Source organism: Gastrolobium bilobum, unplaced genomic scaffold (assembly GCF_033153095.1).
Source record: "Gastrolobium bilobum isolate Gb01-03AN ecotype WA unplaced genomic scaffold, APGP_CSIRO_Gbil_v1 utg4065, whole genome shotgun sequence".
NCBI classification, from domain to species: domain Eukaryota; kingdom Viridiplantae; phylum Streptophyta; class Magnoliopsida; order Fabales; family Fabaceae; genus Gastrolobium; species Gastrolobium bilobum.
In genome coordinates this window covers 21501-38920 of record NW_026895955.1, presented here as the reverse complement: position 1 = coordinate 38920, position 17420 = coordinate 21501, and the positions used below count along the sequence as shown (strand labels likewise).

The 17420-nt window shown below is 33.2% G+C and overlaps 2 protein-coding genes across 2 annotated transcripts; one reads left to right on the top strand and one right to left on the bottom strand.

Annotated features, from left to right (window-relative positions):
- Positions 1–4491: 4491 nt before the first annotated feature.
- LOC133296961 (uncharacterized) lies at positions 4492–6343 on the bottom strand. The gene is made up of 2 exons (XM_061496006.1): positions 5592–6343; positions 4492–5287 (listed from the first exon to the last, which is right to left on the bottom strand). The coding sequence occupies exons 1-2, from the start codon at positions 6262–6264 to the stop codon at positions 4650–4652; spliced, it is 1311 nt and encodes a 436-aa protein (XP_061351990.1). The 5' UTR covers positions 6265–6343; the 3' UTR covers positions 4492–4649.
- Positions 6344–11463: 5120 nt separating this feature from the next.
- LOC133296955 (serine/threonine-protein kinase MPS1-like) lies at positions 11464–16079 on the top strand. The gene is made up of 7 exons (XM_061495999.1): positions 11464–11588; positions 11690–11833; positions 11875–11927; positions 12317–13321; positions 14304–14504; positions 14934–15095; positions 15465–16079. The coding sequence occupies exons 1-7, from the start codon at positions 11504–11506 to the stop codon at positions 16044–16046; spliced, it is 2232 nt and encodes a 743-aa protein (XP_061351983.1). The 5' UTR covers positions 11464–11503; the 3' UTR covers positions 16047–16079.
- Positions 16080–17420: the final 1341 nt, after the last annotated feature.

Below are 17420 nucleotides of genomic sequence, written 5' to 3'. Positions count from 1 at the left end.
GCACAAAAACTACTTCTAAATAAGTTATTTTTTCAAGTCAATGTCCGCTTTAGAAAGCGATTATTTAAATGATCAAATCGTATTTGTATCCATGCTTCTATTTGATGAATTTACTAAAAAGACATTTTTTTTAAACATTAAAATATTTAACTACTAATAAAAATATTATTTCACTTTACGTTTATTTGAAATTATTATCTTTGTATTTTTCTTGAGTCTTGCTTGAAATCATTAACCAATATATATATATATATGACTGGGAAATAATTTTAAGGTAAAATAGTAAATGCTAATGGATGTACGGTGCATGCCAAAAAAATGTAGAGAATTCAATAATGTTATTATCCTCTGTAATATTTAACGACTACGAGTTTATAAAATGTCATTAATCCTGTAATAGTATCGTTTTATAGTTAATACTAACTATAATGGGTAGTCAGATGCATCTCTTTAATAAAGCAGTGCATGCACTTAATTCCAAAAAGAAGAAGAAAAAGAAAAGCTAAACACGTGCAGGAAACATATTCTTAATGGACTCTGGTTTGTTCCATTTGTAAAGCATTTTCAGCATCGGGTTCTTCGCATGTGATGGTGCTAGGTCTAGCCTCATTTTCATCCTCTCATTGTCTTCAAATTCATAGTTTTTTATCAAATGAATCAAATTCTCACCCTTTATAATGTTTCTTCTTATAACGTTATGTACAACCATGAAAGTACCAATGATTTAACTTAATGTTTTCATAGCCAAAGGGGGCATATTACCTATTATATTTCCATCTTGCCTTGCAAGTTGCAACAACCAAATGAGCGTCCAATTATGCTTCAGAGACCAGAATGTTAATAATTGAAAACTTCAAATTTGTCTCTTATTTTAGACTTATTTTCTAGAATTGTTGGAGATGATAATTATTCTTATATGGCCCAAAAAACCTCATAGAATTAAGGTAGCGAGGATCAACAATAAAATATTCACCTACAAAAATACAATATTGTCAAAGGTTAGCACAAGTTTAAAAATATATATTTACAGTTTCTAAATATTACCGACTATTCCGAATTCATATAATAGGTTCTTTCTAGGAGCAAATATGTAGTGCTCCGAGACCAATGCACCCGCAAAGAAAGAGGGAAGGAGAGAGAGGGGTCAGAGAATTAATTTCCTCTTTCTAGGCATATGAAATGATCTGCTCATTTCTATAGGTAAATTCTTAGATCATAAATAAGGAGTTAAGCATTGTAGGTATGGACTTTTAAACCCTAATCCTTATTCATTGTCACTGTACACACATCTTTTGACTTTCAATCTCCCCATAGTGCATAGCTATTTGCTTCCACCTGCGGCTGTGTCCCCCATAAACACTACTAAACCACATATCCTACAGTAAAATTGATCCTCTGGGATCGAACACCAACTTTGAGGAGGATATGGAAAATGCAACCGAGGCTTGCATAAAGTCTGAATAAAAATCTTAGTATCATGTGCAAAACTCTTCTAAGTTCTACCCAAACAAAGGTTGGAAACATGTTAAAAACACAAGTTTAGTGGTAGTCAGTAGTCACACCTTTCCTACCAACACAAGCTGCCTGAAGATGAGGAAGAGCACAAACTCATACATGAGTAGCATTCATTGCATTTGCACCAATATAATCCTTGAAATAAGGGTAATATTGATTGGGATTCCTGATCTCAATAGTAATATCTCTAAATGACGGATCAATAGGCCTAGTTATGTCCTTTGAGAGCCAAAACAGGGCATTTAGTACTCAACGAAAATATCTAGATATTGTTTCTCCTTAATACTGGAATCTTTCCTTTGAATTATGAACAACACCTGGTTGACCCAACATGCACAAAAACAAAGCAACCTGCTACCGAATTCCCACATTTTGAGTTGGCTTTAAGTTGTACTTATTTTGCAATGTATTACATAAACGGAGGAACACTTGTTTCTTTATTTAAACAACTAAACTGATAACAATGGACTGGACCACCGTTTACAATTTCAGACACCCAAAAATGAACTCTGAGACTTGAATATTTAAGTCGACTTTTGATAACATGAAGTTTTTTTTTTTGGGATATTATTTATTTGCGTTCACAAGAACTCGAACTCGAAATCACTAGTTAAGCTATAACAATTTACAAATTGATCCAAGTGTTTGGTGATATAACTGATGAAGTATTTGACAACACTGGCTAAGGCAACATTAATACCTCTTTTCTTTGTAACTCAATTATAATCCTCTTACTCATGAAGATTCACATGATGTAAAGTCATAAGTAGCTGTAGACATCATGTGAAACTTCAATGATGAAACCAAGATTCATAGCACAAAAAAATTGAAAAGGAAAAAATAACATGAAAGATGTGAAGATCAATAAAAATTAAGTGCATTGAACATTAACATTAGTCATAATGTATCCAAAAGGATTACAAATTTGAAGTTACATGTTCAACTTGCGACAAAAACACAAAGCGTGATACATTCATAGCATATGTTACAAAATGTTTGTATCATCAAAGTTAGGTAAGATGGAAGGTGAACGTGAACCCCACCTACTCATCAATCATTATAAGCCGTTAGTTTCGCAAGGCCAATGGATCAGTGTAAGCTTGTGAGGTCCCCATGCAAGCTGCCATCAGATTAATTGGCTGTGTCTTTCAATATTGAACTCGTTCTAATGTTACGTTCTTTTCTTTCTCAATCATTACACACACTGTGTCTCCCAATTTTGTCTTCATTCTGATTCTACGAGCTTTTCTTTTTGTTTCTTCGTATATAAGCATGGCATGTCAAGTTCTGATGTTCTTTCTTTCTTTCCAATAATTAGAAAAACACTGCAAAAGTTACCGCTCCCACGCCAATATTCTTTCTGCCCATGCTTTTGGCGTCATTTCTCTAATTAAGAACAAGAATCCATCCTTAAAATTTCACATGATTATTTATTAAGGGAGTGTTTGGTAGTTGAAATTTTTTTTTACTAGAGAAATACAATTACGAGGGATACAGTGGAAATATGAATTTGATAGAAAAGTTAAAAAAAAGTGTTTGGTAGGACAGAATATTACTGAAAAAATTGATTTTAATTTCCTAAATCTATGTTTGGTTGATAGTAAAATATTGCTGAAAAAATTGGGTGAAATTATAAAAACGCCCCTTGACTAAATAAAACTAATATTTGGGTGGCTGAATACAAGTCATTGTCAGTGAACAGAGTTACTGAACTGATAATAAATGGTCATTTTGGTCACTTGCAACACTTCCTTTTTTGATTTAGCGGGTAATCCGTAAAATACCATATTCTATGTGGTGTTATTGAACAGTATTTTTTACTCACAAATGTCAAAACTCATGCAAATATGTTTTCTAGTTAAATTTTTCAAAACTTTGTATCAAACAGAGACATATTAAAATACTACATTCATTTGCATGGGTATCTTTAAATTTAACTCCTACCAAACACACCCTAAAGAAAAAACGTACTTAAAATATTCTCTTACATGTAAAAATTTTTGTGATACATAATAGTTTATAACATTTCGAATTATCGATATTGTTGGTGGTGCTTGTAAACCCATGCCGATTTGTTTAACTTTTTGGTAACGAAGATCAACACAATCCCAAATCATAATACAATGAGTACAAAACAAGAGTCAACCAATGCAACTAGTTGGGGGATTCCATAACGCATAACAGATTAGACCCCACGTGCGACAACTACGAATCATTTCCGTTCTAGTGCGAATAAAATGTACTCTGTCTTTTTTCATTTTCTACCTTATTTAATGTGGTTGAACATTATTTAATAAAGTGATTTATAACTTTGATTAGGTAAGTTTAGGAAGTTTGATTATGACACTAAATAAACTATACAATTTACCAAAAATAATATAATTATTTAGAGGCAAGTTATTCTTATGGATTTATTTTTTCTGCAGTCAATATAGATAAATTATTTACATTGAATTTAAAACGAAGTTATTTTGGACGGAAAGAAATCAAAGTATTTTTTAATTATAATTTATTTCAGAGTTTTTAATTTTTTAACTCAAAACGGCGACATCATTTTAAGAGTAAATGTAAATAACTTAACTACATTCAATGTAGAAACATTAAAACCTATTCTTATACCAGTAAAAATATAAGAATTGTTACAATCATTTTTAGTCATTGATTCACTATATTTACATAACTAAAAAAATTAAAGTTGTTATGCCGGTGTAAAATTAATCCTCACCCAATTATTTGCTGTAAAAAATTTTAAAAATAAAATAATAACCAATGATAGCATAGAATACGCATAAAATACAGAACATGTATGTTTATGGACCATATGGTTAAATTGCATACTGCAACATATTCCTTAAATTGCATAGCTGCAACATCACACCGCCGCAACTGTGAGTACGGATAGTATAAACAAAAGGTAAATGTTGTCATATACAATAGCGGATTGAGTCAAAGCATACCAAATTGACATCCACACACTTCTCTCCCCACAAAGCACCAAACTACCAAAGACATGTAAAGTAGTTCAACTTAGCTTATGATGCCAAAAAGTAAAAAAGCTAATAAACTAAAGCAAAGAAATTAATGGTAAGAAAAGTTCACTCACTCCTAATCCAACAAATACCAAAAAACAGTAATCAAAAGCCTCTATAGATTACAACAAAACAAGGCAATATAGCTCTACGGTTGAAAACATACAACTCGTCCAAATTTGCATAAGCCCCAACAGAACCAGCAACAGAATCATACTCCTCCATGTTTCCACCTTCTGCATTCTTCTTCACCCTCCCTGCTATCACCCTGCAAACCAACATTGCCCTCTTCTCGTTACTCTCACTCTCATCGGTTGAAACCCCAGCTTTGTCGTGTGCCTTCCCACTTGATGCAGTTGTCAAGATACCCTTTCCACCGTTGGATTCTCCTGTCACTGTGGCCTTGAAACCGTTCTTGATTATGCTGCAGACATTGCATTGTGTTGTTGAGTTGCAGAGGTTGGAGGACCCGTTTAGGCCTAATGAACACACAAAGGTGGTGCAGTGGAACCTAAGTAGCTCGTTGCCATCTGCTATGCAACGAGGGTGTTTCTTTGAGAGTTTTGTGGCTTTGGCTTTGATGAAGTCTCTGTACTCTTCGAATCTGCATATGGTTTTCTGGTTGTTGTGTACTTTAAGGATGCGGTCTATTATGCACACTGGGGATTGTTTCTTTAGCCAGCTAGAGTGGAATATAATTTCTACTATGTTCTTGCTTGTGTCTTCAGGACCAAGCTCAGAAACTGAAATTTGTATCATCAGAAAAAGGTAATGAAGCAGATATTCAGTTATGGTGAGTTGAAAATTTGAAACTAGAGATGATTAAAAAAAAATGGAACATTTATAAGGAGAAACTAAATCTATGTGCTTTGAATTTGATAGAGGATAAACTAGCTCAAATTAAGAACATCACAAACCAAAAAATAAAAATAAAATAAAAAAATCAAGATTTTCTTTAACAAAAGAATGGGGATGTTGTTGTTTATATAAGTGAGCAAATATTAGTGATAAAAAAAGAAGAAGTGAAGATATGAAAGAGAAACATACCTGCATGCTTAACAGATTGATGGTGCTCCAAGCTTTCAGCTTTCATGAAGATTTCACCACAGTCAGGGCAAGAGCAAATGCTACTTCTCAGAGAAGGGTCTTTGGTGAAACCCAGAACAGGGTCAACCACCATTCTACACTCATAACAACCAGAGAGTCTTCTGAATGGTATTCTCCTAATAGAACCACCCACAGAAGAATTAGAAGATGCTGCAGACAATGAAGTAGAAGAAGAAGAAGAAAAGGCAGACACAACTCCTTTATTGATTTCGTTTTGAGGGGCTTTCATGGATCTGCTATTAGAAGCAGCATCGTTATTGTTGTTACAAGCACCACCCAATGAGACCCTTTTCTTGTGGACATCAGGGGTTCCTGTTTCAGGCCTAGCCATGTCGACCTTGGTGTTATTACAAAGCGAACCTGAACATTTCATTTTCTTGCATTTCTTGTTGTTTTCTTCTGGTAAACGTTCCTCTTGAGGTTTCTTCTTCTCCCGGTTCTGGCTAGGATGTTTCTCTTCATGATGTGGCTGCTTCTTCTGATGCTGTTGCACTTGGACATTTCTACAGGTCAATAGGCCTCTTACCACAGCCCATGAGGGTTGTTTCTCTGTCTTATGGGGCTGCTTGGTGGTGGTGGTGGTGGTTTTTCTGTGAGTTATGGGTTTGCTCATTGTAGGAAAGTAAGAATGAAGTGTATTTAGAACAATCTTTGAGAAGTGTTTATATGCAACGGAGCTTGCAGTGGCAGGATTTGGGACTTGGGGTTTGAACTTGAAGTATAGGTGTCTAATGTAAAGAAAAATGTGTCTCTAAATTCGTGTCCTTTGGGACTTAAGAGTGGTGAGTGAGGGCTCTTCTAGTTTTTAGCTCTCATGATAATTTGGTATTTTATATACCCTAAAAGCTCTCCCCGTGGGGCATATGCATGGTCTGTGATGAGTATCTCACCATTGATTTTTAGTAAGGAGTGGTGTTTTTCCTTTTAGAAAATATAAAATTGTGTTATCTTATTCTTAATGAGAGAAAAAAATACATAAAAAAAATCATAGGAAAAAAGTTGGAGTTTTTTTAAAATTTAAAATTTAAATTAAAAACATTAATTTTAATTAAAATAATCATCCTTTAAAAAAAAATATTTTTTTTTTCCTTTTTATTAAGTCTTGAGGCAAAACAGAGAGATATTATGACCAAGTAACGGTCCCCCTTTTAATGTCGTGCTTGTCCTTTATAATAATATATTCAACATTCTGGACATATCTTACTGATGCCTCTTTATTGCCTCATGAGGTTCGCACTGCCATCCATGAGTCATTAAATCTGATGCCAATTAGTGTTTAATGTACATTTCGGAATTCAGTGAACCTAAATTTGAGTTGAGTTTTCATGTAAATTTTGTCATTCAATTAAAAATATTAGAAAAGTATTTCTGACTGGTATTTTTTCAGTCAGTCACTGAAGATAAAATTATCTTCAATGAGCTCAAAACAATATCGTTTTGGGATTAAAATATTAAAATAATAAAGACTAATATAACCTGCAATATATTAGAATTATAAAAATACTTTAATTTTTATCTCAAAATTACATCGTTTTGGGTTCACTGGAGATAACTTATCTCCATTAACTGGATAAATCTTTTACCCAAAAATATTTTACTATAACAATAACTACTTAAGAACTTAAAATGTAAAATAGAAAAAATGCTTATATAGTGACTGCAGCTAAGTTATATGCATTCACTATTAAAACGACATCATTTTGGGGTTGAATACATATAACTTATTATGAAAAGAGGATCATTATTCTTACAACCTATTTTTTCACCATTTATTTTCGTCAATCCAATAATTATAATTTGTTGGAATTAATAATTAATTAATAAATGTAACCTAATAAATCATAATCGTTGAATTGACGAAAATTAACGGTGAGAAATAAGTCGTAAGAGATTATAAGCGAAAAGAGGTTATAAGAATAACGCTCCTCTTATGATAAAGACTATTATAATTCTGAAAGAAATTAAAATTAAAAAATACCTGATTTCCACTATAAAACGACGTCGTTTTGGGCTGATAAGTTATTTGCGGTCACTGCAGAAAAAATGAACCAATATAAATACACGATTATATAAAGACTTTAATATTTCTACAGTGAATACAGATAAGTTATCTCTATTCACTCTCAAAATAATGTCGTTTTGGGGTTAAAAGATTAAAAAATATAATGATAAAGACTATTATAACCCTGAATAAATTAAAGTTACAAAAATATCTTAATTTTCACCAGAAAAACGTCATTTTGAGCTCCTGCAGATAAATTATTTTCATTCACCACAAAAAAAAAACCCATATATAAAAGAACAAAAGAATTTGACGTTAATCAATAACCTTTGATTGCTACCCCTAATATTTTCTTCATCACTCCATGTTTTGCAATAGTGGGAAATTAATAAAATATCAATCCCAATAAGAAAAATAACCTCTAACCGTTAATTGAACAATTATATCATATAAATTTCGTGGAGGAAATAATCTCTCACCATTAATTCCAAAATTATACCTACTTACAGCTCTGATTGCACTAAATCATAATTCCACGAAATCATCCAATTTAATTTAATTTTTTAGATTTACATGTGATATTTGATGAGAATAAACTTAAATAATTTTGATGCTTCCGAAAGAAAACTTAAATGAAGAATTTCAAAATATAAAATAAAAAGTTAAAAAATGAAGAATGTGGATTAACATATTACACATCCAATAGCCTCAATTCGTAAATGACATGATCTCTCATATTTTATTTTTTGATAGTGATATCTCAAAAAAATAAAAATAAAAATTAATAGTGATTTGTTTCTACCTGCAAACCTAGCCCAAATTGATGGTGAATAGAGTTGGATATTAATTAGGCTTGTCGTTATTGTAAGCCCAAGGTGGACTTTGTTGGTATAAGCGCATAGCACTGTTTGCAAGGTACTCTACTAATTACCCCATAATGGTGTCTCCTACTGGGAAAAGCTGCTTTGCTTGATTCCATTTGCCTCAAAATCATCCGAGCTCTGTGTTATGGAATAAAGCTGTCTACTTTAATTTAACATTAAAATCAGCAATTTCCCTCACAAGTTTTGAACTAATTTCAACATAAGACATATTTGAATTAATTTAAAATGAAGAATATTAATTAATTATTTTAAGAAAAAAGATACTTTATATCACTTAAATAAAATAATCGTTTATAAATGAAATTTGTTTGGAACTCAAACTTGAGATGTGAGGGCATGTTCGATGCATACTATATGATAAGGTTTGATAGTATAAAATCTGATAGTATAAGGTCTGATTAAATTTTAATATTATCCTGCGTTTGGCATGGTATTGTATAAAATAATATATTATATAAGATAATGTCATCTAGTATTTGGTAATGCACTGTATAATACTTACTATATAGGATAAAAATAAATATTTTTAATAAAAATATCTTTTAATAGAGAATTTATATAATTCTTCAAAAATTATTATATGATATTAATTTTTATAAAAATTTATTGATTAGTGTGTCCAAAAAATAAATTATTTTTTATAAAAATAAAAATATTCAATATTTTAAAATTTAATATATTGAAAATTAATTATTATTTTAATATATTAATATTAAAATAATATATTAATTTTTGAGAATTGCACTGGTCAATGATGTTAATACACTAACCTCTTATCAGGCCTAATCCCTTCCCCTTAGGCCGGATTAAGTTATACATCATTTTGATGTATTAAGGGATTCTGTTGTATAAGCTTATACTATATGATGGTCACACCAAACAACTGAAAATGTCATAACGTATAGTATAAGCTTATACTATCAAGCCTTATACGTCACACCAAACAAGCTCTTAGTCTGATAAGTTAAAGTTCATTTTGTTTACAATATTTAAAGGTAACAACTGAATAGAGAATAAAGTTGGGCACAAGTTTATTAGTATAGCAAATGTATCATTAAAAACAGGGCGAGTTTTCATGTTGTTCGATACAATATTCAATAGGAAATGTCAGGTCTTACAAGTTGGGAAATCCTTAATTAATCCTGCTTTTGCTAGGACATTAATTAATTGGCGTTTAATTCCACCCAAAAATTTTATTTAAAAAAGTAGATAAGAGAGCAATACGCGAAAAGTGAGAGCAATAACATAATGGGGATAATAAGGTTGACAAGCTTGTATTTAACATCTCGGAAATGTATCTTTTCATGTATAACTTACACATAATCAACGACTAAGAATATTTCATATAACATGATAATGTGAAATCACACATAAGATAATCTATTTATCATTTCCCTTTTATTTGCAGCGGATTATATCGGAACCATATTATAACTCAGTGGTTAGTTCTTGTTGAACTGGTGTAATGTCCATGTGATGTTTTTTACATTGTAATTGAAGTAAATATTAATTTTATAAAAAAGTAAACAAAACCAAACATTTTCTAGGTCTTAGATATCCAAATTCTCAAATAGAAGCAGAAAGCCATTCATTTACCAATAATGAAAGGTTTGAACGAGGCAACTTGTTCGGGCCAACACACACACTCTCTCTTTTGGTTGGATTCACTAAATTCTTGTTGGGCTTATGAAAATATGAGTGAACGAAAAAAACTGACGGAGGATTTTTCATCTTCGACTAAACAAACTAACCCTTCTAAAATCGGTAGGCCCAAAATTCCTAAATGTTGTTTGGCCCATTCGGAACAAACAGGGATAAGCCCCTTTTATGATATGAGTTTAATGTTTGTATTTTGGAAAAAATATATGTAATATTAAAGTACATAAAGTTATGTCATTTTAAATGAGAGAAAGATATGATCTAATATTTTTTATTTAAATTTTTAAAAAAGTCACTCATTTCTCTCTTAAGATTTTTATTGTGTGTCTTTCTCACACTTAAAATGAGATAACTCTACATCTTTTAAAATGACACATACTAAACATCTAAACCCATCTATTTTTATTATAGAAAAAGTTTTTCTGTCACGCTTTCATGTGAGTGAGTAGATTTTACTAATATTTTTCTTTTCTTTTTACAATAAAATTCACTCCTTTTATGTGAGTATGAGTCTAGGAGTGTAAATAGGCTAGACTTTGGCTTAAATAGGTCAAATTTGTGTAAAAAATAGTGTCTGCTCTGACCTGTTAGCCTGTGTAAGTCCCAAATTACAAGTTTGGCATGACCTATATTTTAAAAATAAAAGTCTTGACCTAGGCCTGTTAGCTTGTGTAAACCTATTAAACATTTAACAATTAAAAGAAAAAGTAAAATAATATTATTTTATTATTCAAAATTATTAAATTAATAATTTTATTTAAAATAAATAATATGACATAGGCCGGCCTGTAGGCTTATAGACCCGACATTTACAAAAAAAGTCTATGACCTATTTTCTAAATAGATTTATTTAAAAACCTAGGTCTGTTCTACTTTACTATTTGTAATAGGTCAAGCTTGACCTAATATAGGCTAGGCCGTAGGCTCCCGTAGGCCGACTAAGCCCATTTACACCGCTAAGACAGATTAATTATTTCAAGAAATATGAAGCGGTTTAATTAATAACTCTCTTGTTGAACCAGACCGAGTATATCATCGACCGGTCCAAGTTTAATAGGAATGGTTTAAAGGAACCGGAGAGAGTAATAAATTGACTGTTGTTGGGAAAGCGCTAAAAGGGCATGTGCTTTTATCAATTTCAAATTGTGCGTTGGTGTTCTCTCTCTCTCTCTTCCATTTCCCTTCGTAGTTCAGGAGCCGAATGGAATATGGATTTGATGACAGCAACAAGATCATGTTCATCTTTTGTGCTGCTCCCAAGTAACAGTACCATTTTGGGGTAGAAATGTCATTTCATTTCTATTTTCATGGATGGGAAGTCTAACACTCCGACATCTTCTCAGGAATTTCTCCGGCAGGTCCAAGCTGCCCTCAAGCGCAATCGCCCTCTCGGTAATTCTAATTTTCCGTTCGCTCGCTCTTCGGTTACCGATTTTACTCCGCGCAAAGTGATTCTTATTTTTTGAGATTTCTATGTCCCAATTTCTCATAAGGTACAACAACTCAATCAAATGGTATGAGGCCAAAGCGCTCCATGGTTGCTCAACGAAAGCTCATCAACGACGTGGTGGAATCTCAAAATGTAGGTGCACACAAGAAGGTCCACTTTTCAATTGCAACCAACAATGCTTCCCAGGGTAATTTTGTTATATATCTTTATAATTACTTAAATGCTTAGATTTTAACTGTTTCGGTCAAACATGCTTACATTCGCTTACTATAAGAGATTTGGTATATTATGATCAGCTTTACTATACAACTTTATAACTATCATAAACCCTTCCCCATTCCCATCTTTTGTGCACAAAGTTGCAACTTTTGTGGACATAACTGCAAACTTGCCAATACAATTTTTATGGACAAAGTTGCAATTCTTCTTCTACCAATGGTACTAACAATTTATTCTCTCTCATTCTCTTAAGTAATAACCCTAACAATCTCCGAATACAAGTATTTATATCCCATAAGAATTTACAAGGCAAACAACCAGTCACTCACTCTCCTTATCAAGGTAAGGACTTGCATTGTGACAGACTCTTTTCGAAACAGTCACTATGTCTTGCCCTGCCATATATTTCCTTTTTCTTCTCTTTCAACATGCTGGGGTCAATTATTTAAAGGCCACTGAGTTGGAGAACTTATCATCTCATATTGATTCACTTGCATTGACAGAAACGGAGTCGTGGGCAAGCAGCCTACCTGAAGCATCGGTTGGATTCAATCAAGACTCGAAGCACCAAAATATTCAGCAGGCAGAGTCTGAAATAAGTTTGGTTTCTGAGGGAGGCAGAAGTTCTCTGTTGCCAAAGAGAACAATAGTTACTCAGGATCATCTGCAGCAATTCACAAACTTTTTAAGCCAACCAGCTACGCAATCTTTGGTAGTGGGACCCTCATATGCTACCACTACGTCAGTCCATTCAACTTCAGCTCCCATGCTGAATTCTATAACTCGTTCCAATGTTGATAGTGGCTCACATGTGGCTGCAGAACCTTGTGGGAACCTTACTGTTAATCCTCATCCTATGACTAAAGGGGTTAATAAATCACCAAATAATTCCCGAAAAGACACCAATAGAATGTCAATTGATCAGGCTGCAAGTACAGTCCAAGTTTGTAATACTCTTATTGATGCAGAGTTGACATTCAAAGAGAGTGAACCATCTAAGGAGCAGCAAGGATGCATATTAAAGGAAACTAGCATTTTGAAATATACTTCTTGTCATGATGACATGTTAACTAAAGGGAAAGAGTCTGCGGTTGTTACCAACATAAAGCCTCAGGCTCCAACCTCATCTTCGGATGTCAAGTTGGAGTCTTCTAGGCTAGAAAAATTGGAGAAAGCTACAAGTTCTAAACGATCATTAGGTGCTCGGAAAAGGAGCTATGACCCTGACTTGTTTTTTAAAGTCAATGGCAAGCTTTATCAGAGGCTTGGCAAGATAGGTAGTGGTGGAAGCAGTGAGGTACACAAAGTGATATCATCAGACTGTACAATCTATGCCCTTAAAAAGATAAAGCTAAAGGGCCGTGATTATGCCACTGCGTATGGTTTTTGTCAAGAGATTGAGTATCTAAATAGTCTGAAAGGAAAGAATAATATTATACAGCTTATAGATTACGAGGTACTCTCTCTCAACTTCTTGTTTTTGTTATGAATATGACAACTAAAAGATTTTGGTTTTAGATATTGCTGCTTTATTTCTCTCTTATTTACATCTGTATGGTTATAGGCTTCAACCTGAGAGGAACATGTAGTCATGTAGTGAAGTTCAGTATTTTTCTTTAGTGTCCCACGTCCCTCTTTTGGTTTCTCCCAATAGGTTTTGGTTCTCCTCTACTCTTACGGATGACTACTTAGAACCTTTTACCCTCCTAATTCCTGGAAGGTCTACTCTTTTCTAAATAGTCCTCTATATAGGTTGAATGGAATAGATAGTCAAGGACGGGTCAGAAAGAAGTGTCTATATATAATCATTTTTCATGTTTTAATTTTGCATTTGCCTTCTGTTTCTTATCTGCATTGTCCAAGTCTACTACTAAAATCCATAGTAATTATTTTTGGATAATCATAATGGATTTTCTGTATTTCCCCCTCCTTTTTGTAGGTTTGGTAATAATGTCTTCAGTTTAATCTTATTATAGTTTCATACTGAAGACCCAGTTTTCCATATATATTTCTCAACTAGGATCCTTGATGGGTTCTTTTCTGCGAAACGATATTGCTGGAGTTTCCTTTCTCCGATCTGTAATTCCTTCTCAGAGGCATGACCCTTCCTGTGCATAAAAGAAATTCAATCATTCATTACGAAATTATGCTTGTGAATTTTGTCCAGTTATCTGTGTTTTAAGTTCTTATTCTGTATGTGTGCGCGCGCGTGTGTTTGCGTACATACTTTTTTATGGTAGAGGGGCTTGAAGGGTTTATGCTCATTTAGAAACAGGTAAGATTTTTTTTTCATTTTTTGGTTGACCTTCATGTATGTTATATATTTTAATTATGATAACATTTTTTATTTTGTATTTGTTATGGATGTGAATTAAGTCTGTAAGGATTGCGTCATTTGTGTGCTGGCGTTATTCACTTTTACCAACTCTTGTAATTAGGTGACTAACAAGGCTTTGCATGAGGGAGTCATGAATGGTTCCTTCAGTAATAAGGATGGTAGAGTCAAGGATGATGAATATATATACATGGTTCTTGAACATGGGGAAATTGATTTGGCGCATATGTTGTCTCAGAAGTGGAAGGAACTGGATGGATGCAACCAGACCATAGATGAGAACTGGCTTCGATTTTATTGGCAGGTTTCAAGTCTACAATGTAACCTTAAGAATATTTTATCATTTCTCTGAACCTGCATATTGTATAGTTACTTTTTGCCTTGTCTGTTCAGTAGTTAAAAGATCTTGTGTTTAGAATGTGAGAAACATTTCCTTGCCATTTCCTTTTGGACTTCTATGTGTTCTGGATGTCTTGTCAGTTCTTCATGTTTCAAACAGGATCTGAAAAGCAACCTCTTTTATGTGGCATCAAATAAAAGGCCATACATTCAGTGCTTTATTGATAATCACCTTTGAAATAATTTTTTCTCGTAATCTATGCTAGTTTTTTTTTTTAATTGATCATGAATGACTGTTTTTTCCCTCCATTTTCTTTCTTTATTGGATAGAATGTAATAGTATTGTAACTCTGTTTAAGTAAATTAGCTGAGATTGTTTTGTTGATACCTTCAGCAAATTCTTCAAGCTGTCAACACAATTCATGAAGAACGTATCGTGCATTCTGACTTGAAGCCAGCTAACTTCCTCCTCGTCAAAGGTTCCCTAAAACTGATTGATTTTGGTATAGCCAAGGCAATAATGAGCGATACAACAAACATCGAACGGGATTCACAGGTATTGCATATTTCCATCTCTTTTTTCCCTTTTGGTTCACTAGACATAATACTATAATTGACATGAATGTCTTTCAAACTTTGTGGTTGTGGCTTTGTGCGCTGCCATTTACCTCAGTTTGCTTCCTGGATTTATTATCCATAATTTGGAGAGTACAATGACTGACTAGAGTTTCCCTTGCATTTTTGATTTGTTATTGCAGTGCATGAAAATTAGTGGTGTACAAACTGTATTATTAAGTGTTATTTAATTCAGAGTGTATTTAAACTCTAAAATATCTTACAACCATTTGGATAGGAGACCAATCTTTTCCTAAGCTTTAAGAGATCAATGGCATCCTAAATATTAAATTTTCATCAACTATTGTAGGCTGGTACTCTAAGTTACATGTCACCTGAGGCATTTATGTGCAATGAGAGTGATGCGAATGGAAACATCATAAAGTGTGGTCGGTCATCAGATATCTGGTCCCTGGGCTGTATCCTTTATCAAATGGTGTATGGGAGAACACCTTTTTCAGATTACAAGACATTTTGGGCCAAATTCAAAGTTATAACTGATCCAAATCATGAAATTACGTATGAACCAGTTTCAAACCCATGGCTTCTGGATCTCATGAAAAGGTGTCTAGCATGGGATCGCAATGAAAGGTGGAGAATTCCTCAGCTACTCCACCATCCTTTTCTTGTCCCTCCAGTTCCATGTCATCCATCTTTTTCCCAAGACCATACCTTTAAATTGCTACAATTTATTGCTAAAACTTGTACCAATGACCCAGACGCATCGCTGCTGTGCTGTCAGCTTCAACAGGTGCTTTGTGATCCCTTCAAGTTAATAACTCCTGACTCATTAAATTCAGCAGACGAACAGCGTAAATTGCTTTCCAGAATATCAGAACTCTGCGTTCAGCTGCAGGAACGATTGACTAATAGTGATGAAGGAAGCCAGTGAATTTTTATTGGTGGTTATTCCAATTTTCAGTGGTTTTTGTTCAACCTGTTTTCTTCAATATATCTGTAACAAAGGTAGTTTTGTTTGTTGGTAGTACTAGAGTTATATGGAAACAGTATCACAGCTAAAATAGAGTTGATAAAAATTAGGAACTGGCATACAAGATTTAAGGTGGAAAACCTTCAACTAATAAGGAGAAAATCACAGGTAAGAGTAGGAGAGTATTTTACTAAGTCAAACAAATTACAATATCTCTAAATGCCTATTGGGAAATATTTTACAGTATATTGGGAAATATTCAAATGGATGGTTTGTCAAATGAAGTTCTAAAGCATCTTTCAAGGTTAGTGTAATTTTTTAAACATTAAAAAAAAAATGAAGCGTGGAGAGATGAATTTGCTATGTATGAATATTGAAAAGTTGAAATGGTGATTTGTTAACTACAAGCCATACAATCCCGTAGCTTAACTTTGTAGTCTTCTTGATGTGAACTCGCTATCCGGTTCAGGTAAACCTTGTGCCTCCCCACCTTTCCGGGTGCCAATCACTTCTGACTGTATCGCAGACGAATCAAATAGAGTGATATAAATATTCTTTTATTTAATTCATCTGTATATTTGTTGGCAGTCGGTGATGACAATCAAATGTGTGAGCTCAATCCTCGGAATACGGTTGCTTTTTCCGCTTATCCATGATTAAGTTGCTGACAAATCTATGATGTTTGTGAGAAGCGTTACTTTCTAAGAATTTATGTAGGCGTTTAATGTCTTTCAAGTGATAAAATTATCTTTCACGTGTTCATAGTAACACGTGTGTGTTCATTTTGTTTTTATCCTCCTTCTTTTCTCTTCAGGTGATTTTATATGGGCTTCACAAAATTATGTATAGAAAATAATTTTATCTTTTATATATAAGAAATTTTAAAACCTTTATTTAATTCCCAATTATTCATAAAATACTGCTTGTCCAATGCAAGGTTAGGGCCTTTAAGCTTTTGAATATGGAACACAGTTGTAAGAAACTACGGTCAGTCTCATCTGATGATAAATTAATGACCATTTCAAATATGCTATAGCATGACCTGGTTATTATAATCTCAATTGAAATTCAAAATAGTTTTCCACTGTGACTATAGCTTTAACTTTTTCAAAAGAGTGGTCAGAAGGAAACTTGATCGAAGAAGATTCCTCAGCACATCCCACCCGAGCGAAATTTCTAATATAGTAACGGGTAGGCTAGGCTTTAACTTAAATAGGTTAGGTATGTGTAAAAATTATTTGGTTTGGCCTGATCTGTTAGCTTGTGTAGGCTCATAATTACAAGTCTGACCTGACTTATATTTAAAAAATAAAAGCTTTGACCTAGGCCTATTAA